This window comes from Mytilus trossulus, chromosome 11 (assembly GCF_036588685.1).
Source record: "Mytilus trossulus isolate FHL-02 chromosome 11, PNRI_Mtr1.1.1.hap1, whole genome shotgun sequence".
Classification (NCBI taxonomy): domain Eukaryota; kingdom Metazoa; phylum Mollusca; class Bivalvia; order Mytilida; family Mytilidae; genus Mytilus; species Mytilus trossulus.
Genome location: NC_086383.1, coordinates 59,082,205 through 59,105,935, shown reverse-complemented (window position 1 = coordinate 59,105,935; position 23,731 = coordinate 59,082,205). Strand labels below are relative to the sequence as shown.

General features: G+C 35.7%; 1 protein-coding gene across 1 annotated transcript in view; it reads right to left on the bottom strand.

The window, feature by feature from the left end:
* The window catches only part of LOC134691355 (uncharacterized), a 244,754-nt gene that overhangs the window by 50,548 nt on the left and 170,475 nt on the right, over positions 1-23,731 (bottom strand). The window contains exons 9-15 of the mRNA XM_063551839.1: positions 23,584-23,685; positions 23,093-23,194; positions 22,664-22,771; positions 20,397-20,474; positions 6,253-6,304; positions 3,517-3,777; positions 741-1,169 (exon numbers count right to left, since the gene is read on the bottom strand). Coding sequence (XP_063407909.1) covers positions 741-1,169; positions 3,517-3,777; positions 6,253-6,304; positions 20,397-20,474; positions 22,664-22,771; positions 23,093-23,194; positions 23,584-23,685 — 1,132 coding nt within the window. The remainder of the gene's footprint in view (positions 1-740; positions 1,170-3,516; positions 3,778-6,252; positions 6,305-20,396; positions 20,475-22,663; positions 22,772-23,092; positions 23,195-23,583; positions 23,686-23,731) is intronic.

Sequence of the window (23,731 nt, the reverse complement as noted above, 5' to 3'; positions counted from 1 at the left end):
TAAACGTATTTTTTACTTTTCGTACAATCAGAAAGGTTTCAATATAGACAAAAAGAAGATAGTGAGGCTCAAAATGTGAATATCTTGTTTATTTTTTTAGAAATTACATATCCCAAAAAAATTGGAATTCAAAATGGTGGCTTTCTTAGTAACGGACTGGTAGAACAAGGAATCTAACCCACAAAATATTTATCAACGTCCAATGAAAATTATCGTTACAAACTAATTGCATTAGTGTTTCTAAGTGTATGTTATAGGCAATTCTTAACACAAAACATACATATTTTTTTGCAATAGTTAAAAAATATTGGGATTTATATTAAGTTGGTGCTTTACTTTTGGCGGACTGTATTTATGTACTACAATCAACCATTTTGAAACTTTATAAAAGCTTTAAAAAGATAAAATCAATTTTGCAAAGATTACAATCAACAACATCTAAAATTACAAGTGAATAAACTCATCATAGATACCAGAACTAAACTTTGTATTTACGCCAGACGTGCGTTTCGTCTACAAAAGACTCATCAGTGACGCTCGAATTCAAAAAAGTTTAAAAGGCCAAAATAAAGTTCGAAGTTGAAGAGCATTAAGGACCAACATTCCTAAAAGTTTTGCCAAATACACCTAAGGTAATCTATGCCAAGGATTATTTATTCAGTCTGTTTGAGAACAAACTTCAAAATCAATAAAAAAAAGAACACTTGTTTAACATACTTGTTTATCAATAAAAATATTACCTTGTGCATTATGATCATCAGCTTCATTAAGTTTTGTAACAACAAGATACATTGCATCTTGGGACAGAAAGGTTTGATGAGTGTGGTAAAATTCTTCATCTCCCGCAAAATCCCACAACAAAAATGTGGCATATTCCTCTTTGTCATTTACATCAACTTTAGATTTAGCGGTAATCATAGTTTCGAAATCCCTTGTTGCTTGTTCAGAGGGCTGCTGGGGAGTTACTTGAGGTTCTGATTGAGGTTCAGCTGCTTCTGGAGGTTTTATTATCAGCTTGGATGCAGTCTCTGATTTCTTTGATTCATCAACAGATGTTACTGATGTGTTGTCTTTAAAGTCTCTGTGGGATTCTATTGGTCTTTTGTCCTGAAGTTTTCCTACGTACTGTTTTAAAAGTCTTGCTTGGGTTTGAGTATCTTCATAGTTTTCTATGATTAAAAAATAACAATATTTGTTTTTGTCTAATATGTTGTGTAAAATATATACTAAAAAGAAATGAGAAAATTTTTAAGATAAAGGTATCAAAAAAAACATTATACATGACGAAAGATATCAACTTCATACTTAAAAAACAAAATGACAACAGCCGAAGGAAAAACAACTGTAGACAAAACACGACATAGAAAACTAAATGGTTTTAGAGAACATAAAATGTACTTTAAACTTCGCACCTCTTTCATTCTCGTTAAAAAGATTCAAATATCAATAGTTAAACATGAATTATATTTTGACTAACAGTACTCACAAATTATAAATTAAAGAAATCTATTCTACAACAACAAACTCGAATAACAGCAACATTGTTATCTATTTTAAAGTTGCTGGACACTAGAGTAAATTAAGTTAATAATGCATATTTATAGAAATTAACATTGTCTATCAGAACTTATTCCTATTAAACATTGTTTTCAAACTAATTTTAAACAGAAAACTTTAAATTCAAAGCTGCTAATTAATTACAAGTGACTGGCTGATGACACAGAGGCAGGGCTTCAAAACAGTCGTCAAACTCAGCTGATAGTAATGCGACTTCAAACACACTATCATTGATCTATCACATGAAGATCTTTCAAACTAACTTAACAGAAAACGTAACATTGAAAATTGCTGATTGGTTCAAAATCACTCATACATGTAATACTAGTTGCCAAACTACTATATAGATATAAAAAAATATGTGGTATCACTGGTATGAGTCAAAGAATCACAGAAGAAGGTCTGTTAAGGGCTAATTTCGGCTTAACATTCAAAGTACATCAAATGAAAGATTCTTAACATATCTAAGCACTTAAGTGTCTATACATTGATTCACTTTGTAAACACCCTATATTTTGTGGCCAAACAGGTGTCTTACCGGGCATACTCCTAGTCCATTGAAGGGAAGATAACTCCTTGAGTAAAAAAATTGTAAGGGTTCCGCGGAACCGAGTGTCTGGCCTACTTTTGCTGTAAATGGCAGGCTCAAAAAATCAATAAAACTATTCCTCTTAATACAATCTTTTGATTGTAAGAAGCTTCTGTCCAAGTTTGGTAAAAATCCAGCATAGTGTATGAATCTAATAAATGCTTTAAAAACTTTAACTGCAGACTTTACATGTATGTAATGTTAACTGGAAGAAAATCTAAGTCCATTCAAATGTAAAATATGGAAAAAATGGTTTTATTTTTTTACCAAATTTACTTAAGGATACTATCTTATGATCATAAATAAGCTTCTGTCCAAGTTTGGTAAAAACCCAGGATAGTTTAAGAAAGTTATTAAAATTTTAAAAACTTTAACCACAGAGTGAATGTAAAGTTTCCCTGCAGAAAAACTAAGTCCATTTACAAGTAAAATATTGAAAAAATGGAAATTAGTTTTACAAAATTTACTTCTGGATACTATCTTATGATCATAAACAAGCTTCTGCCCAAGTTTGGTAGAAATCCAGTATAGTTTAAGAAAGTTATTAAAATTTCAAAAACTTTAACCACAGAGTGAATATTTGTGGAGGCTGCCGACGCCGACAACAGAATGTAGGATCACTTAGTCTCTCTTTTTCAACTAAAGTCGAAGGCTCGACAAAAAAACATATCTTCTTATATTTTTTTTCTTCAGAACTCGTAACCTCCTAGATTTCGTTGTTTTCAACATTTTTTTTTAATGAACAATATTAGCAAACTTCGTCAATATTTAGCGACATTTGTCATAATACAAGAAACTCCAAAGAGCCTGAATCGCTTACTTGCTATTTTTTGCTTAAATCTTTGTCCAATGATTATTTTTGTTTTTCAATTTATATTAATGAGTGGTTCAAAAATGCCATTTAAATGTTTTGTATCTGTCATATTTGTCCTTATAGCATTTGAGCATTAATTTCCATTTGGGATATACCTTATAAACTAGATACCCTAAAGAAAATTCAGTTTAAGTTTGAAGCTATTTGGTCCAGTAGTTTCAGAGGAGAAGATTTTTGAAATAGTTTAAGATGACATAAGACGACGACAGATGTGGATGACGGACGGACTTTAAGTGATAACATCAGCTCACATAGAGCCTTTAGTGCCCCGGTGGTCAATACTTTTTATCATCATTTAGAAAAACCATAGTAAAATCTTCATTTTGGTAAAGTATAAGAACATTCTTACCAAGGAAATATGTACCGATGATTCACCTCAAAACAAGACTTTACAGAACTTGATACCAACAGATATATGAAAGATTATACCATCAGACCAGTATGATAAGTGTACCAGATAAGGACACACAATTTTTGTTAATTAGCAATACCATACCTTCTTGTTTATTCCATATGCCATCATCAGACATTGCTTTGCATTTAATTTTATGAATTTCTATTCCATTTGTACTGGTAACATCTGTAATTTCTTCACCAAACAATCTTCTAATCAATGATGTCTTTCCAGCACCTTTTTTCCCAACAACTACTAAACGTATATCTCTCTTTAATTCATAGCCTGACTGAAGTAGTTTGAGGTACAAATCAATTGATCTTTTGTCGGCCATTAATTTGATCTCAGTTGGAACCATATCACCTGCAATGATTTTTGTTCATGAAGATTTTTTTATAAAGAAGAATATCACCACTTTACTTCATCCAATTAAGTATACACATATATCAATTCTTTGGTGTGCCTGTATTTCATGCATTTACTGTATCTAATTTTTAAATGTTTTGTTATAATCTGAAGTTTAAATTGGCAGACAACAGCCATGTGACATTCAAAAATTTAATATCTTATTTAATATTTTATTCACATATGAATGAGCAAACATATATTTCCTTTAACAGTTTAATATTATTCAAAATAAGTGGACCCCTCTTTTAGAAAAAGTGGTTTAAAATATGATGCAAGTCTCCTCTTTTCGAGTACAAAATTCTAAGTTTTCAAAGGTTTTGTATAGAAAAACTATACAAATCCTTGGTATTGCTGTTTTCTTTTCTACATCAATAAAATGACCCCTTATCTGAGGGAGGGTTGTTCTCAACCTGATAATAACTAACACAGGTCAAAGTACGGCCTTTTACACAGGGCTTTGATACAGACCAAACAGCAAGCTATAAAGGACCCCAAAATTATTAGAGTACACAATTGGAACAGGAAAACCAACGGTCGAATTTATATATATATCCAAACAGGAAAATACCAAATTATGAACAACATCAACAAACGATAACTGCTGAACGACAGGCCCCTGAATCAATCAGGACAGGTGCATAAACATGCAGTGGCTATAGATAGTTTTGTTTCGCCAGCATACAATATAATTGCAGTTGAAGGCAAATTCTTCAGAAGTTCTTCGTACTTTATTCTAACAGCGAACATGTTTTGATAGGGAATATAAGTAAGGGGAAAGAAACCAATTGTTTGTTCTTTACAGGTATTTCCGCACTGTTATAAATTTATATCGGAGCACTCCTCCCTCTTTGGATAAATAGGTTTCATGCTGAAGCAAATATTCTCAGATATTTACACCTTGTGGTGGGGTGATTTTATGTTTAAAGTCGTTATATACAGGTTAGACTGTGATTTTAAAACAAATGTTGATATCTTTTTATAATATTTACAAAAACAACGGTGCGGGAAATGGACATGATTACATTTCCAGATGCAGGAAGCGGGAATATAAAAAAAATTAAAAAATTCTGTTTTGAAAAAAATAGGTGCGGGCGGGTCCGTCGAACAAGGAATCAAATTGGTGTGGCCTAAGTATAACATGTATTCCAAAACAGAACTTCATTGAAGTTGATTTTGTTAAACATAATTTTGGTTACTTTTCAACTTTGTTATTTGGAATCTGGTATTGTTCAAAAACTGTAAATCCTTCTTTTTTAATGAATAAAACCCCATAATTTGGAAACGTAAATCTAACATTTATAAAAACAAGAATGTGTCCCCAGTACACGGACGCCCCACTCGCACTATCATTTTCTATGTTCAGTGGACCGTGAAATTTCTCAGAACTCTAACTTGACATTAAAATTAGAAAGATCATACCATAAGGAACATATATTCTAAGTTTCAGGTTGATTGGACTGCAACTTCATCAAAAACTACCTCGACCAAAAACTTTTAACCTTAAACGGGACGAACGAACGGACGAACGGAAGAATGAACGGACGAATGAACAGAGGCACAGACCAGAAAACATAATGCCCCTCTACTATCGTAGGTGTGGCATAATAAAATTATAATAATAATATACAGTTCACCAAAGTTTCATGAAAACTGCTCAAAGCGTTTTTAAGTTATTGTTCATCATGTTGACGACGAACAGACGGATGGACGGACAACGGTATACCAGCTGAGACCAAAATTATGAAGGGGAAAAAAGAAAACGTAAATGTTTGCCCCCAATGGAAGGTTTATCCACTTTCGCCTACTTTTCATGATTAAACTGGTTTATCCAACACACTTAAAGGCAAAGTGCCCTAGTTTGATGGAAACAAAACTTAAAAATCATGAAACTACCTCCCAGCATTTATCTTATGCCAACATCATGCAGTGTTTAAAAGAATCTTGAAAACAAAGTCGAGATGTTATCTGACATGTTAGGCCAGTGTGTTCTTATGCAGCAGTTGAATCCAGAACAAATAAAAAGGTTCAAAGTGTTATTAAACACAGCGTATAGTATTGGCATTGGAGAGGGGAACCATTTTTCTGAAAGAGTTTATTTGAAAAATTCAGAAAAAATTTATGAAATTATGACGAGTGCTTTGGAAGGGAAAGCATTTTTTTTTTTTTTTTACTAAATTGAATTTTCAATTACCTTCTAAGAATAAAGGACCTTTTACTATTTTTGGTCCATGACCTTCTATTGCATTAAGTAAATATGAACCCCAGTATAGGAACACCCTTTTGATGAACTGATTTCTATTGAAATGACTATTGAATGTAATGCTGACCTTCTCATTTGACCTGGTGACCTACAAATATATCAGAATCCTCCGCTCATTATATTTACACATGTTAATTCTAATCTTAATGAAATAATGATTAAGAAAATACCTCCCATTTTCAGTCCTGCAGGAACACTTGAGGATTTCTCTGACATAACTGTCTGAAAAAGGAGAAAGTTGCACTGTGAGGTATTTTTTTACCTTGCATGCTGATTTTTGTCTAATTTAATTTTTTTTTACATATTATCTCAAAAAAAAACAATAAAAAGAAAAAAAATGCGAACAGCAAAAAAGACCAAATATACTAGATCTTCAAAAAAGTATATTTGGCCAAAAATTTTGGAACACATCTTATAGTAATTATATCACTGAAATAATAATATTTGGCTAATTTTTCAAGTGTTTGCCCATTATCTCATTAACTATAACAGCAAGGTAGAAACTGCCAACATAAACTGTTATCGCAGAGATATATATATATGTCTCGCTTTTTGGTAATTTTGATTATGCAAATGTTGACATTCAATTAGCAATACTTAACATGTAACATAAGTAAGGCAAATATACAGTCAATGAACCCTGACTGGGGTACTTGGCTGAGCAATATCCATGTAAATGAGATGTGCCAATGGCTATTTAAATACAACTGCATACCAACTATCTTTTGACTTATTATAATTCGTTTCATTTAAACAAACCTAAACACAAACATTAACTTGTAAACTATGTATAAGTTTCAAAGTCAATAAACCATGAAGAGGGGGTGGAGCTATATAAACTCCATGGAAACAATACTAACAAATTTGCATAAATTTGCATACCAAATACCATTGACTTAACATAAACATTTCATCTTAAACAGATTTAATCACAAACTAATACATATAAACTAAGCAAGTTTCAAAGTCAAAAGACCATGACTGAAGGGACGGGGCCAAATATTCTCCAGGGAAATGAGAGGTGATAATGCTGATATTACTGAATACCAATTAACATTGGTTCGCCACTAATGGTTCCTCTTGAACTGACCTAATCACAAATACAAAAGTCAATAGACCATGACTAAGGGGGCGGAGCCAAATGAGATATACCAATGCGTGTACAACTGCATATCAAATATCATTGATCTACCACTAGTGGTTTACCATAAACTGACCTAATTACAAACTAATACATGTAAAACAAGCAAAAGTTTCTAAGTCAATAGACCATGACTGAGGAGACAGGGCCAAATAATCTCCATGGCAATGAGATGTGCTAATGCTAATACAACTGTATACCAAATATGAATGACCTACCACTTGTGGTTCACCATAAACAAGACCTAATCACAAACTAATACATTGTTGACGCCGCTGTCGCCGCCACCGATGCTGGAAACAGCATACCTATGTCTCGCTTTTTGATTCCGTCAAGCGAGACAAAGAATAAAAGATGAATGTGTCTGCGAACACTGCTTCTTTATCATTGTGTATGAGTTTCATAAAATTTACAATTTTGCAAGTTAAAAAGGTAATAACTCTAGAACTGTAAGTGACTCACAGCCCAAATTCGAACTCTGTATGCAAGTCTTGGTTCTTAACATTGTGTATGCATTTCATAAAATTTGATAAGGAAATTTAAGTTAGATTGAGGATTAAATGTAACTAGAACACACCCGCAAAATCGCGGGCATTAAGAGCTTTTGAGATTTTGTGTCTGGAGAATTTCAGTAAAAGATTTCATATCTGGATAATTTCAAAAAAGGTATAAAATTTTTTTTTAAAATTCATAGGTACTTGGAAGCAGTTTAAGACCTCTCCCTTGTTTCCAAAGTCCATTATTTTTTTGTGTTAAATTCCATTATTTCTGTATACTATGAACATGCGTATACTATAAATAAAGTGTATTTGCTATTAACTATGAATTTCTTCTCCCAGACGATCACTGCTATATTATTTGGAGAGTCTCAATCAACGCAATAATTATTTACCTGTCCTCAAGTACTCTTATGAAATTTATGTGCAAGTTTAAACAGGAAGTCCTGTTTGACTTACATTTAAAAGCGAAATTGCGGACATTTTAAACTTGGTTGAAAGTATGAATTTTTGTAAAAAAAAATTATGTCTGGAAAATTTAAGAAATGATATCAAAAGTCATATAGGTACTTGGAGACAGGACAATATTTCTAAGTTCTCTTTTTTTTCAAAGTCCGTTATTATTTTGTTTTCTGTTAATATATTCCATTATTTTCGCGTTTCCGTATACTTTGAACATAAGTTTTTATTATAAACATTAAAGTGTATTTAATTTTCTATTAACTGTTAATTCTATAAAGTTTCTTCTCCATGGCGATCACTGATATATTATATAGAGAGTCTCTATATATATTATAAGTACTTATGAAAAGTTAAAACCGAGGAATAATAGTAGTGGTTCTTTTGATCTAAAAAACCACGATATGGACAACGCTCTGATTGGCTTATTTATTTATCAATTTTGTTATCTATCATACGATTGGTTATCAATGTTTAAACCGGTAGTCATGTCATGTTCTTACGATATAAAAACCACGATATGTACAACGCTTTGATTGGCTTGTTCATTTTTTATTTTTGTTATCTATCATATGATTGGTTCTCAATCTTAAAACCGGAAGTCATATGTGACATGAAAGTCGGTTTGATGACGGAGCGATATTCGGATGCCTTAATTTTCGTTTTTCTCCCAAAATAACCCAAACTGAATAGTCATAAAAATGGATGACAAATGCGACTAAGCATGGTACCTATAGGACACAAGGGCATGATGATTAATTAATTGTGGGAGGAAGGGAAGCGACACACAAAATGAGGCCTTCTCGTGTAATAGTATAGATGGTTTGCAATTTTGCAAGTTATAAAGGGGCATAACTCTAAGCAGTAAGTAAAGCATTACTCTGGGAGTTTTGGTTTTTTACATTGTAAATGAGTTTCATAAAAATTTGGACGAGAACTAAAGTTAGAAAAGGGAAATAAAAAAAAAAAAATAGATTTTCCCAGTTGCAAACAGACATAACTGTAGCAAGATAAATGACTCACTGCCCAACTTTAAACTCTGTCTAGGAGTTGTGGTTTGGTTAAATAAAATTAAGATGAGCAAAATTTTAGTAGCAGTAAGGAAACAAAAATGTGAGAGAGAATAGGACAAACTGAAGAACAGACAGCAAAAGGTAACACTAAAAGGCCTCTTCAATTATAGGCAGGAGCATGCAAATTATGATGCTGCTGATAAGGGTATATAAGTGTATTATATACCCATTCGACAGTACTAGTGTTTTACACCATTGCTTGTAAGGGTATATAAGTGTATCATATTATACCCAATAGACAGTGTTTTACACCACTGCTGGTAAGAGTATTCAAGAGAACCACTGCTAGCAAGTGTATTTAATTGAACAATCTACCAAGATGACCTTGTTCTATTGGGTAAATGATACACTGAGTGAATGTACCCTTACAAGCAGGGATACTTAACACTGTCTACTGGATTTATCATACACTTCACAACCCTTACTATCTACCAAGGAGACAGTTTAAGTACCACCACTGGTAAAGGTATACAACAGTATCATCTACCAAGGAGACAGTTTAAGTACCACCGCTGGTTAAGGTATACAACAGTATCATCTACCAAGGAGACAGTTTAAGTACCACAGCTGGTAAAGGTATACAACAGTATCATCTACCAAGGAGACAGTTTAAGTACCACAGCTGGTAAAGGTATACAACAGTATCATCTACCAAGGAGACAGTTTAAGTACCACCACTGGTAAAGGTATACAACAGTATCATCTACCAAGGAGACAGTGTAAGTACCACCACTGGTTAAGGTATACAGCTGTATCATCTACCAAGGAGATAAGTGTAAGTAACACTGCTGGTAAAGGTATTCAACTATATCATCTACCAATGAGACAGTTTAAGTACCACAGCTGGTAAAGGTATATAACTGTATCATCTACCAAGGAGACAGTGTAAGTACCACAGCTGGTAAAGGTATACAACAATATCATCTACCAAAGTGACAGTTTACGTACCACAGCTAGTAAAGGTATACAACTGTATCATCTACCAAGGAGACAGTTTAAGTACCACTACCCGTAAGAAACCCCATTTATCCAGTACACAGTGTTTAGTACCACTACCAGTAAGAAACCCCTTTTATCCAGTAGACAGTGTTTAGTACCACTACCAGTAAGAAACCCCATTTATCCAGTACACAGTGTTTAGTACCACTACCCGTAAGAAACCCCATTTATCCAGTAGACAGTGGTTAGTACCACTGCTGGTAGAAACCCCATTTATCCAGTAGACAGTGTTTAGTAACACTACCCGTAAGAAACCCCATTTATCCAGTACACAGTGTTTAGTACCACTCCCCGTAAGAAACCCCATTTATACAGTAGACAGTGTTTAGTACCACTACCTGTAAGAAACCCCATTTATCCAGTAGACAGTGTTTAGTACCATTCCCCGTAAGAAACCCCACTTATCCAGTAGACAGTGTTTAGTACCACTACCTGTAAGAAACCCCATTTATCCAGTAGACAGTGTTTAGTAACACTACCAGTAAGAAACCCCATTTATCCAGTACACAGTGTTATGTACCACTACCAGTACATGCAGTAAGAAACCCCATTTATCCAGGAGACAGTGTTTAGTACCACTACCTGTAAGACACTCAATTTATCCAGTACACAGTGTTTAGTACCACTGTCTGTAAGAAACCCCATTTATCCAGTACACTGTGTTTAGTACCACTGCTGGTAGAAACCCCATTTATCCAGTAGACAGTGTTTAGTACCTGACTCCCCATAAGAAACCCCATTTATACAGTAAACAGTGTTTAGTACCACTACCTGTAAGAAACCCCATTTATCCAGTACACAGTGTTTAGTACCACTACCTGTAAGAAACCCCATTTATCCAGTACACAGTGTTTAGTACCACTACCTGTAAGAAACCCCATTTATCCAGTACACAGTGTTTAGTACCACTACACGTAAGAAACCCCATTTATCCAGTAGACAGTGTTTAGTACCACTACCCTTAAGACACTCTATTTATCCAGTACACAGTGTTTAGTACCACTACCTGTAAGAAACCCCATTTATCCAGTACACAGTGTTTAGTACCACTACCCATAAGAAACCCCATTTATCCGGTAGACAGTGTTAAGTAACACTACTTGTAATAACCCCATTTATCCAGTACACAGTGTTTAGTACCACTGCACATAAGAAACCCCATTTGTCAAGTTAACAGTGTTTAGTACCACTGCACGTAAGAAACCCAATTTATCCAGTACACAGTGTTTAGTACCACTACCTGAAAGAAACCCCATTTATCCAGTACACAGTGTTTAGAACCACTGCCCATAAGAAACCCCATTTATCCAGTACACTGTGTTTAGTACCACTGCTGGTAGAAACCCCATTTATCCAGTAGACAGTGTTTAGTACCTGACTCCCCATAAGAAACCCCATTTATACAGTAAACAGTGTTTAGTACCACTACCTGTAAGAAACCCCATTTATCCAGTAGACAGTGTTTAGTAACACTACCCGTAAGAAACCCCATTTATCCAGTACACAAATTTTAGCACCACTACCCAGAAGAAACCCCATTTATTCAGTAGACAGTGTATAGTACCACTACCCGTAAGAAACCTCATTTATCCAGTACACAGTGTTTAGTACCACTCCCAGTACATGCAGTAAGAAACCCCATTTATCCAGTAGACAGTGTTTAGTACCACTCCGAGTAAGAAACCCCATTTATCCAGTAGACAGTGCTTAGTACCACTACCTGTAAGAAACCCCATTTATCCAGTAGACAGTTTTTAGTTACACTGCCGGTAAGAAACCCCATTTATCCAGTACACAGTGTTTAGTACCACTACCCATAAGAAACCCCATTTATCCAGTAGACAGTGTTAAGCAACACTACTTGTAATAACCCCATTTATCCAGTACACAGTGTTTAGTACCACTGCACATAAGAAACCCCATTTATCCAGTACACAGTGTTAAGTAACACTACTTGTAAAAACACCATTTATCCAGTACACAGTGTTTAGTAACACTCCCCATAAGAAACCCCATTTATACAGTAGACAGTGTTTAGTACCACTACCTGTAAGAAACCCCATTTATCCAGTAGACAGTGTTTAGTAACACTACCCGTAAGAAACCCCATTTATCCGGAACACAGATTTTAGTACCACTACCCGTAAGAAACCCCATTTATTCAGTAGACAGTGTAAAGTACCACTACCCGTAAGAAACCTCATTTATCCAGTAGACAGTGTTTAGTACCACTACCTGTTAGAAACCCCATTTATCCAGTATACAGTGTTTAGTACCACTCCGAGTAAGAAACCCCAATTATCCAGTAGACAGTGCTTAGTACCACTACCTGTAAGAAACCCCATTTATCCAGTAGACAGTGTTTAGTAACACTGCCCGTAAGAAACCTCATTTATCCAGTACACAGTGTTTAGTACCATTACCCGTAAAAAAAACCATTTGTCCAGTAGACAGTGTTTAGTACCACTGCTGGTAGAAACCCCATTTATCCAGTACACAGTGTTTAGTACCACTACCCGTAAGAAACCCCATTTGTCCAGTAGACAGTGTTTAGTACCACTGCTGGTAGAAACCCCATTTATCCAGTAGACAGTGTTTAGTACCACTCCGAGTAAGAAACCCCATTTATTCAGTAGACAGTGCTTAGTACAACTACCTGTAAGAAACCCCATGTATCCAGTAGACAGTGTTTAGTAACACTACCGGTAAGAAACCCCATTTTCGGTACACAGATTTTAGTACCACTACCCGTAAAAAAAACATTTATTCAGTAGACAGTGTATAGTACCACTACCCGTAAGAAACCCCATTTATCCAGTACACAGTATTTAGTACCACTACCAGAACATGCAGTAAGAAACCCCATTTATCCAGTAGACAGTGTTTAGTACCACTGCACGTAAGAAACCCCATTTATCCAGTACACAGTGTTTAGTACCACTACCTGTTAGAAACCCCATTCATCCAGTAGACATTGTTTAGTAACACTGCCTGTAAGAAACCCCATTTATCCAGTACACAGTGTTTAGTACCACTGCCCGTAAGAAACCCCATTGATCCAGTACACAGTGTTTAGTAACACTACTTGTAAAAACACCATTTATCCAGTTGACAGTGTTTAGTACCACTACCCGTAAGAAACCCCATTTATCCAGTAGACAGTGTTTAGTACCACTACCAGTAGGAAACCCCATTTATCCAGGAGACAGTGTTTAGTACCACTACCTGTAAGAAACCCCATTTATCCAGTACACAGTGTTTAGTACCACTACCTGTAAGAAACCCCATTTATCCAGTTGACAGTGTTTAGTACCACTACCCGTAAGAAACCCTATTTATCCAGTAGACAGTGTTTAGTACCACTACCAGTAGGAAACCCATTTTATCAAGTAGACAGTGTTTAGTACCACTACCTGTAAGAAACCCCATTTATCCAGTACACAGTGTTTAGTACCACTACCAGTAGGAAACCCCATTTATCCAGTAGACAGTGTTTAGTACCACTGCACGTAAGAAACCCCATTTATCCAGTACACAGTGTTTAGTACCACTACCTGTTAGAAACCCCATTTATCCAATAGAAAGTGTTTAGTAACACTGCCTGTAAGAAACCCCATTTATCAAGTACACAGTGTTTAGTACCACTGCCTGTAAGAAACCCCATTTATCCAGTACACAGTGTTTAGTAACACTACTTGTAAAAACACCATTTATCCAGTAGACAGTGTTTAGTACCACTACCCGTAAGAAACCCCATTTATCCAGTAGACAGTGTTTAGTACCACTACCCATAGGAAACCCCATTTATCCAGTAGACAGTGTTTAGTAACACTGCCTGTAAGAAATCCCATTTATCCAGTACACAGTGTTTAGTAACACTACCCGTAAGAAACCCCATTTATTCAGTACACAGTGTTTAGTAACACTACCTGTAAGAAACCCCATTTATCAAGTAGACAGTGTTTAGTAACACTGCCTGTAAGAAACCCCATTTATCCAGTACACAGTGTTTAGTACCACTACCCTTAAGAAACCCCATTTATCCAGTAGACAGTATTTAGTACCACTACCCATAAGAAACCCCATTTATCTAGTACACAGTGTTAAGTACCACTACCTGTAAGAAACCCCATTTATCCAGTAGACAGTGTTTAGTAACACTGCACGTAAGAAACCCCATTTATCCAGTACACAGTGTTCAGTACCACTACCTGTAAGAAACCCCATTTATCCAGTACACAGTGTTTAGTACCACTACCTGTAAGAAACCCCATTTATCCAGGAGACAGTGTTTAGTACCACTGCACGTAAGAAACCCTATTTATCCAGTACACTGTGTTTAGTAACACTGCCTGTAAGACACCCCATTTATCCAGTAGACAGTGTTTAGTAACACTACCCATAAGAAACCCCATTTATCCAGTACACAGTGTTTAGTAATACTACTTTTAAAAAACCCCATTTATCCAGTACATAGTGTTTAGTTCCACTGCACATAAGAAACCCCATTTATCCAGTAGACAGTGTTTAGTAACACTGCCTGTAAGTAACCCCATTTATCCAGTACAGTGTTTAGTAATGTTACTTGTAAAAAACCCCATTTATCCAGTACACAGTGTTTAGTACCACTGCACGTAAGAAACCCCATTTATCCAGTACACAGTGTTTAGTACCACTACCCATAGGAAATCCCATTTATCCAGTAGACAGTGTTTAGTAACAATGCCTGTAAGAAACCCCATATATCCAGTACACAGTGTTTAGTACCACTACCCGTAAGAAACCCCATTTATTTAGTACACAGTGTTTAGTACCACTACCCGTAAGAAAACCCATTTATCCAGTACACAGTTGTTTAGTAACACTACCTGTAAGAAACCCCATGTATCCAGTACACAGTGTTTAGTACCAATACCAGTAAGAAACCCCATTTATTCAGTAGATAGTGTTTAGTGCTACTTCCCGCAAGAAAACCCACTTATCCATTAGACAGTGTTTAGTACCATTACCCTTAAGAAAACCCATTTATCCATTAGACAGTGTTAAGTACCACTACCCGTAAGAAACCTCATTTATCCAGTACACAGTGTTTAGTACCACTACCAGTACATGCAGCAAGAATCCCAATTTATCCAGTAGACAGTGTTTAGTACCACTACCTGTTAGAAACCCCATTTATCCAGTATACAGTGTTTAGTACCACTCCGAGTAAGAAACCCCATTTATCCAGTAGACAGTGCTTAGTACCACTACCTGTAAGAAACCCCATTTATCCAGTAGACAGTGTTTAGTAACACTACCCGTAAGAAACCCCATTTATCCGGAACACAGATTTTAGTACCACTACCCGTAAGAAACCCCATTTATTCAGTAGACAGTGTAAAGTACCACTACCCGTAAGAAACCTCATTTATCCAGTACACAGTGTTTAGTACCACTACCAGTACATGCAGCAAGAATCCCAATTTATCCAGTAGACAGTGTTTAGTACCACTACCTGTTAGAAACCCCATTTATCCAGTATACAGTGTTTAGTACCACTCCGAGTAAGAAACCCCATTTATCCAGTAGACAGTGCTTAGTACCACTACCTGTAAGAAACCCCATTTATCCAGTAGACAGTGTTTAGTAACACTGCCCGTAAGAAACCTCATTTATCCAGTACACAGTGTTTAGTACCATTACCCGTAAAAAAAACCATTTATCCAGTACACAGTGTTTAGTACCACTACCCGTAAGAAACCCCATTTGTCCAGTAGACAGTGTTTAGTACCACTGCTGGTAGAAACCCCATTTATCCAGTAGACAGTGTTTAGTACCACTCCGAGTAAGAAACCCCATTTATTCAGTAGACAGTGCTTAGTACAACTACCTGTAAGAAACCCCATGTATCCAGTAGACAGTGTTTAGTAACACTACCGGTAAGAAACCCCATTTTCGGTACACAGATTTTAGTACCACTACCCGTAAAAAAAACATTTATTCAGTAGACAGTGTATAGTACCACTACCCGTAAGAAACCCCATTTATCCAGTACACAGTATTTAGTACCACTACCAGAACATGCAGTAAGAAACCCCATTTATCCAGTAGACAGTGTTTAGTACCACTGCACGTAAGAAACCCCATTTATCCAGTACACAGTGTTTAGTACCACTACCTGTTAGAAACCCCATTCATCCAGTAGACAGTGTTTAGTAACACTGCCTGTAAGAAACCCCATTTATCCAGTACACAGTGTTTAGTACCACTGCCCGTAAGAAACCCCATTGATCCAGTACACAGTGTTTAGTAACACTACTTGTAAAAACACTATTTATCCAGTTGACAGTGTTTAGTACCACTACCCGTAAGAAACCCCATTTATCCAGTAGACAGTGTTTAGTACCACTACCAGTAGGAAACCCCATTTATCCAGTAGACAGTGTTTAGTACCACTGCACGTAAGAAACCCCATTTATCCAGTACACAGTGTTTAGTACCACTACCTGTTAGAAACCCCATTTATCCAGTAGAAAGTGTTTAGTAACACTGCCTGTAAGAAACCCCATTTATCAAGTACACAGTGTTTAGTACCACTGCCTGTAAGAAACCCCATTTATCCAGTACACAGTGTTTAGTAACACTACTTGTAAAAACACCATTTATCCAGTAGACAGTGTTTAGTACCACTACCCGTAAGAAACCCCATTTATCCAGTAGACAGTGTTTAGTACCACTACCCATAGGAAACCCCATTTATCCAGTAGACAGTGTTTAGTAACACTGCCTGTAAGAAATCCCATTTATCCAGTACACAGTGTTTAGTAACACTACCCGTAAGAAACCCCATTTATTCAGTACACAGTGTTTAGTAACACTACCTGTAAGAAACCCCATTTATCAAGTAGACAGTGTTTAGTAACACTGCCTGTAAGAAACCCCATTTATCCAGTACACAGTGTTTAGTACCACTACCCGTAAGAAACCCCATTTATCCAGTAGACAGTATTTAGTACCACTACCCATAAGAAATCCCATTTATCCAGTACACAGTGTTTAGTAACACTACCCGTAAGAAACCCCATTTATTCAGTACACAGTGTTTAGTAACACTACCTGTAAGAAACCCCATTTATCAAGTAGACAGTGTTTAGTAACACTGCCTGTAAGAAACCCCATTTATCCAGTACACAGTGTTTAGTACCACTACCCGTAAGAAACCCCATTTATCCAGTAGACAGTATTTAGTACCACTACCCGTAAGAAACCCCATTTATCCAGTAGACAGTGTTTAGTACCACTACCAGTAGGAAACCCCATTTATCCAGTAGACAGTGTTTAGTACCACGGCACGTAAGAAACCCCATTTATCCAGTACACAGTATTTAGTACCACTACCCGTAAGAAACCCCATTTATCCAGTAGACAGTGTTTAGTACCACTACCAGTAGGAAACCCCATTTATCCAGTAGAAAGTGTTTAGTAACACTGCCTGTAAGAAACCCCATTTATCAAGTACACAGTGTTTAGTACCACTGCCTGTAAGAAACCCCATTTATCCAGTACACAGTGTTTAGTAACACTACTTGTAAAAACACCATTTATCCAGTAGACAGTGTTTAGTACCACTACCCGTAAGAAACCCCATTTATCCAGTAGACAGTGTTTAGTACCACTACCCATAGGAAACCCCATTTATCCAGTAGACAGTGTTTAGTAACACTGCCTGTAAGAAATCCCATTTATCCAGTACACAGTGTTTAGTAACACTACCCGTAAGAAACCCCATTTATTCAGTACACAGTGTTTAGTAACACTACCTGTAAGAAACCCCATTTATCAAGTAGACAGTGTTTAGTAACACTGCACGTAAGAAACCCCATTTATCCAGTACACAGTGTTCAGTACCACTACCTGTAAGAAACCCCATTTATCCAGTACACAGTGTTTAGTACCACTACCTGTAAGAAACCCCATTTATCCAGGAGACAGTGTTTAGTACCACTGCACGTAAGAAACCCCATTTATCCAGTAGACAGTGTTTAGTAACACTACCCATAGGAAACCCCATTTATCCAGTAGACAGTGTTTAGTAACACTGCCTGTAAGAAATCCCATTTATCCAGTACACAGTGTTTAGTAATACTACTTTTAAAAAACCCCATTTATCCAGTACATAGTGTTTAGTTCCACTGCACGTAAGAAACCCCATTTATCCAGTAGACAGTGTTTAGTAACACTACCCATAAGAAACCCCATTTATCCAGTACACAGTGTTTAGTAATACTACTTTTAAAAAACCCCATTTATCCAGTACATAGTGTTTAGTTCCACTGCACGTAAGAAACCCCATTTATCCAGTAGACAGTGTTTAGTAACACTGCCTGTAAGTAACCCCATTTATCCAGTACAGTGTTTAGTAATATTACTTGTAAAAAACCCCATTTATCCAGTACACAGTGTTTAGTACCACTGCACGTAAGAAACCCCATTTATCCAGTACACAGTGTTTAGTACCACTACCCATAGGAAATCCCATTTATCCAGTAGACAGTGTTTAGTAACAATGCCTGTAAGAAACCCCATATATCCAGTACACAGTGTTTAGTACCACTACCCGTAAGAAACCCCATTTATCCAGTACACAGTGTTTAGTACCACTACCCGTAAGAAAACACATTTATCCAGTACACAGTGTTTAGTAACACTACCTGTAAGAAACCCCATGTATCCAGTACACAGTGTTTAGTACCAATACCAGTAAGAAACCCCATTTATTCAGTAGATAGTGTTTAGTGCTACTTCCCGCAAGAAAACCCATTTATCCATTAGACAGTGTTTAGTACCATTACCCTTAAGAAAACCCATTTATCCATTAGACAGTGTTAAGTGTTTTTTACTCAAGCCAACAAAAAAACAAGAGGCTGTCACAACGACAGCAAACCTGATTTATTAACATTTATTTGTGTCCTGGCAATATCACAAGAACCATAACTGATGAATGCTGAAAGTGAAAATTGTCAATATCAAATTTGACCTCCATTTTGTAGTCAGTATCAACATATTAAAATTTGAAAAGCTTAGATTGAATGGTTCATTAGTAAATGCAACAACGTGAATGGAAACGCCATTTAACGATCTTTCAAGAACCATAACTCCTGAACGGTAAAAGTCAAATCGTCATTATTGAACTTGACCTCTATTTTGTCATCAGTAACAACATATAAAAATTTCAAAAGCTGTGGTTGAATGGTTTATGAGAAAATGCACGGACACGACTGGAAACACCATTTTTCAATCTTTCAAGAACCATAACTCCTGAACGGTAAAAGTCAAAATCGTCATTATTGAACTTGACCTCCATTTTGTCATCGGTAACAACATATTAAAATTTGGGAAGCTTTGGTAGAACAGTTCATGAGTAAATGCATGGACACGACTGGAAACTCCATTTTTCAATCTTAAGAACCATAACTCCTGAACAGTAAAAGTCAAAATCGCCATTATTGAACTTGACCTTCATTTAGTTTTCAGTAACAACATTTAAAAGCTTTGGTTGAACGGTTCATGAGTTAATGCACGGACATCATTTGATTGCCGCCCGCCCGTTGTACATCCCCAAATCAATAACTGACCTTTTTGTCACAAAAATCCGGTTAAAATTATTGAAAGGCAGGCTTGATATCAGTATGGCGTTATTTTGTTTAATTCTCCAGTTTGGTTTAACAATTTTAGTTAGATGCGAGTCCGAAGAATACATTAAACTTTGTAGCAAATCCAAGTCAACTGTAAGAGTTTATTTTTAATTTGAAAAATTTACAGGACTAAAAATGAAAAAAAAAAACATTTGCTTTCAGTGTCCTCCTTTTGGATTTATTTGGTGTAATAACTCTTTACACTTTGATATTTTGAAAAAAAAATCGTGAATGCACCAAGTGACATTGTTGTTTTAAATGTCCATATCCTAACAATGTGGCATGGGTTTGCTCATTGTTGAAGGTTGTACAGTGATCTATAGTTGTTAATTTCTGTGTCATTTGGTCTCCTGTGACGAGTTGTCTCATTGACAATCATACCACATCTTCTAATGTTATGTATGGTACATCAATAAATATTGATTTCAGGTTATTCCGTTTAAAAGTAAGAATTTATTACATATGTACCTGCAAGTATTCCACTACTTCTTTGTATCCTGGATCAAACTTCAGTTTTGCTGCTGCCAGATCATATGGAGTTTCACCCTGAAATCAGTGAGACATATATATCAATTGATCTCTTTTATAACACTTATCTTACAGTACATTTATACCAGTAACATCTGAGTGGTATTTTATTTATCATGTGACCCCCTCAGCTCTGATTACCACTTCATACCAGTAACATCTGAGTGGTATTTTATTTATCATGTGACCCCCTCATCTCTGATCACCACTTCATACCAGTAACAGCAGAGTGGTAGTTTATTTATCATGTGACCCCCTCAGCTCTGATCACCACTTCATACCAGTAACAGCAGAGTGGTATTTTATTTATCATGTGACCCCCTCAGCTCTGATTACCACTTCATACCAGTAACATCTGAGTGGTATTTTATTTATCATGTTTCAATAAGCTGCAACTTAGAGTTGCTGAGAAAACAAGTGAAAGTGCGAGCTACTGCTCACTGATGATACCCCCGCCGCAAGTGGATAGTATTAATAGTGTGAAAATATGCAAGTGTTTGGTAAACAGGAAGTTATAAGTGATGAATCTGAAAACGCATCACACAGTATAGCTGACTTATATAAATCCTGAAACCAAATTTCAGAAATCCTTGTATTGTAGCTCCTCAGAAAAATGTGACGAAAATTTTCAACTTGGCTATCATGTGTAAAATCATACAAGTGTTCGGTAAACAGGAAGTTGTCGAGTGATGAATCTGAAAACGCATCACACGGTATAGCTGACATATATAAATGTTGATACGAAATTACAGAAAGGGTGGATGTGTAGTTCCTGAGAAAAATGTGACGAAAATTTTCAACTTGGCTATCATGTGTAAAATCATACAAGTGTTCGAGAAACAGGAAGTTGTCGAGTGATGAATCTGAAAACGCATCACACAGTATAGCTGACATATATAAATGTTGATACCAAATTACAGAAAGGGTGGATGTGTAGTTCCTGAGAAAAATGTGACGAAAATTTTCAACTTGGCTATCATGTGTAAAATCATACAAGTGTTCGGTAAACAGGAATTTGTCGAGTGATGAATCTGAAAACGCATTACGCGGTATAGCTGACATAGAAATCCTTGTATTGTAGTTCCTGAGAAAAATGTGACGAAAATTTTCAACTTGGCCATCATGTGTAAAATCATACAAGTGTTCGGTAAACAGGAAGTTGTCGAGTGATGAATCTGAAAACGCATCACACAGTATAGCTGACATATATAAATGTTGATACCAAATAACAGAAAGGGTGGATGTGTAGTTCCTGAGAAAAATGTGACGAAAATTTTCAACTTGGCTATCATGTGTAAAATCATACAAGTGTTCGGTAAACAGGAAGTTGTCGAGTGATGAATCTGAAAACGCATCACACGGTATAGCTGACATATATAAATGTTGATACCAAATTACAGAAAGGGTGGATGTGTAGTTCCTGAGAGAAATGTGACGAAAGTTTCGTGGGACGGACTGACTGACTGACGGACGGACAGACAGAGGTAAAACAGTATACACCCCCTTTTTTAAAGCGGGGGTATAAAAAGTGACCTAACTATATGACAGAAAAAGAGGTAATATATAACTTGTATGCTCCGTGTTAAGCAGGGAATAAAAATTATTCATGTAAATTAGTATCTCTGTGTTGATTGCTGCTTAATGTCCAGTGGCAAATATTAAATGCATAATCTTACAATTACACTATTATTCTCAACTTTGTATTAGACTGACATGTTAACTCAAGCAATCTAGCCCAAATAGCCGCAGTTCACAAGAATTAATGTCATCATACTCCGATTCGGAAATTTTTTCACCTAATTTAGGTCATTTTGTCATTTTGATATAACTTAAAAGTTAGTGCCCTTTTTAGAAAAAAAAAGAATGTCAAAATCACATTACTGCACCAGTATGCTCATACTCGTAGCATCGACAGTTAAATTCTAAATATTTAAAACACGAGGCTTGAAGCCTCATGTTTTAAATTTGAACATTTAACTGTCTCGAGTGGATAAATATCGCATTACACTCGAGACAGTGGTAGAATCTATATGCATCTAGACAGGTCCATAAAATCTTAACTCAAATTTGCCAGAAATATCACTTATGTTTTTTATCTTGATTAACATCTATAACAATACAAACATTGTACCAAACAAATTTTACACATCATCAGTAAAGTGATCCATAAATTAATTGAACACTGGGCATATACTATAAAATATTACCTCATGTGTTGTAACCAAGGGACTTGCACCTCCTTGTTCTACCAGACATCTTGTGGTCTGTAGATGTCCCTTCCTAGCAGCCCAATGTAAAGCTGTGTATCCATCTCTCTATAATATAACCAAATAACATGTAACTATAATGTACAATACTTTGTTGTCAATATCAATAATATACAACATATCCTACAACTGACTTCAAAACATTGTCTGATAGATGTAGATTCAGTATTATTGTTCATTTTAATAAAATATTTTTTTTAAAGAAACATGAAAAGGAGTAATATTTTCTGATTCAGAACAATAAAACGAGTAAAATGAGACCCCACTTGATATAATTATTACAAATAATAATAAATTAAACCTGTCTAATTAACAACATGATTTTGTGTAGATTAATAGTAATGTGATCAGACTAAGTAGATAACATACTGTTGTGATGTCGATCTTACATCCTGAATCAATGAGGAGTCTACAGATCTCCAGGTGTCCTCCCTCGGCAATCATCATTAATGCTGTCTCTCCACCATACACCTGGAATAATACAACTGACATCAAAACTTGTCTGATAAACTGGACAATGTTGTGTAATAAATATAAACTAAATATATATCACATGAATCAGTGGTCAAAACTGAATAAAATGACCAGTCACACTTGTATTTATATTCTATATAAACAATAGATAAACATGTTTTGTTGTGAAATGTCAAAACTTCCATTAAACCTGATATCTTAAAAAAATATTTTTTTCAAGAAATGAGTGAAATAATTATATCAATGGATTCAGTAGAACAAAACAAGCAAAATGAGACCCCACTTTATATAATTCTTACAAATATTTGTTCATTAAACCTGTCTAATTAACAACATGATTTTGTGTAGATTTATAGTAATGTGATCAGACTAAGTAGATAACATACTGTTGATGTGATGTCGATCTTACATCCTGAATCAATGAGGAGACGACAGACCTCCAGGTGTCCTCTCACGGCAGCCAACATTAATGCTGTCCATCCATCCTCCTGGAATAATACAACTGACATCAAAACTTGTCTGATAAACTGGACA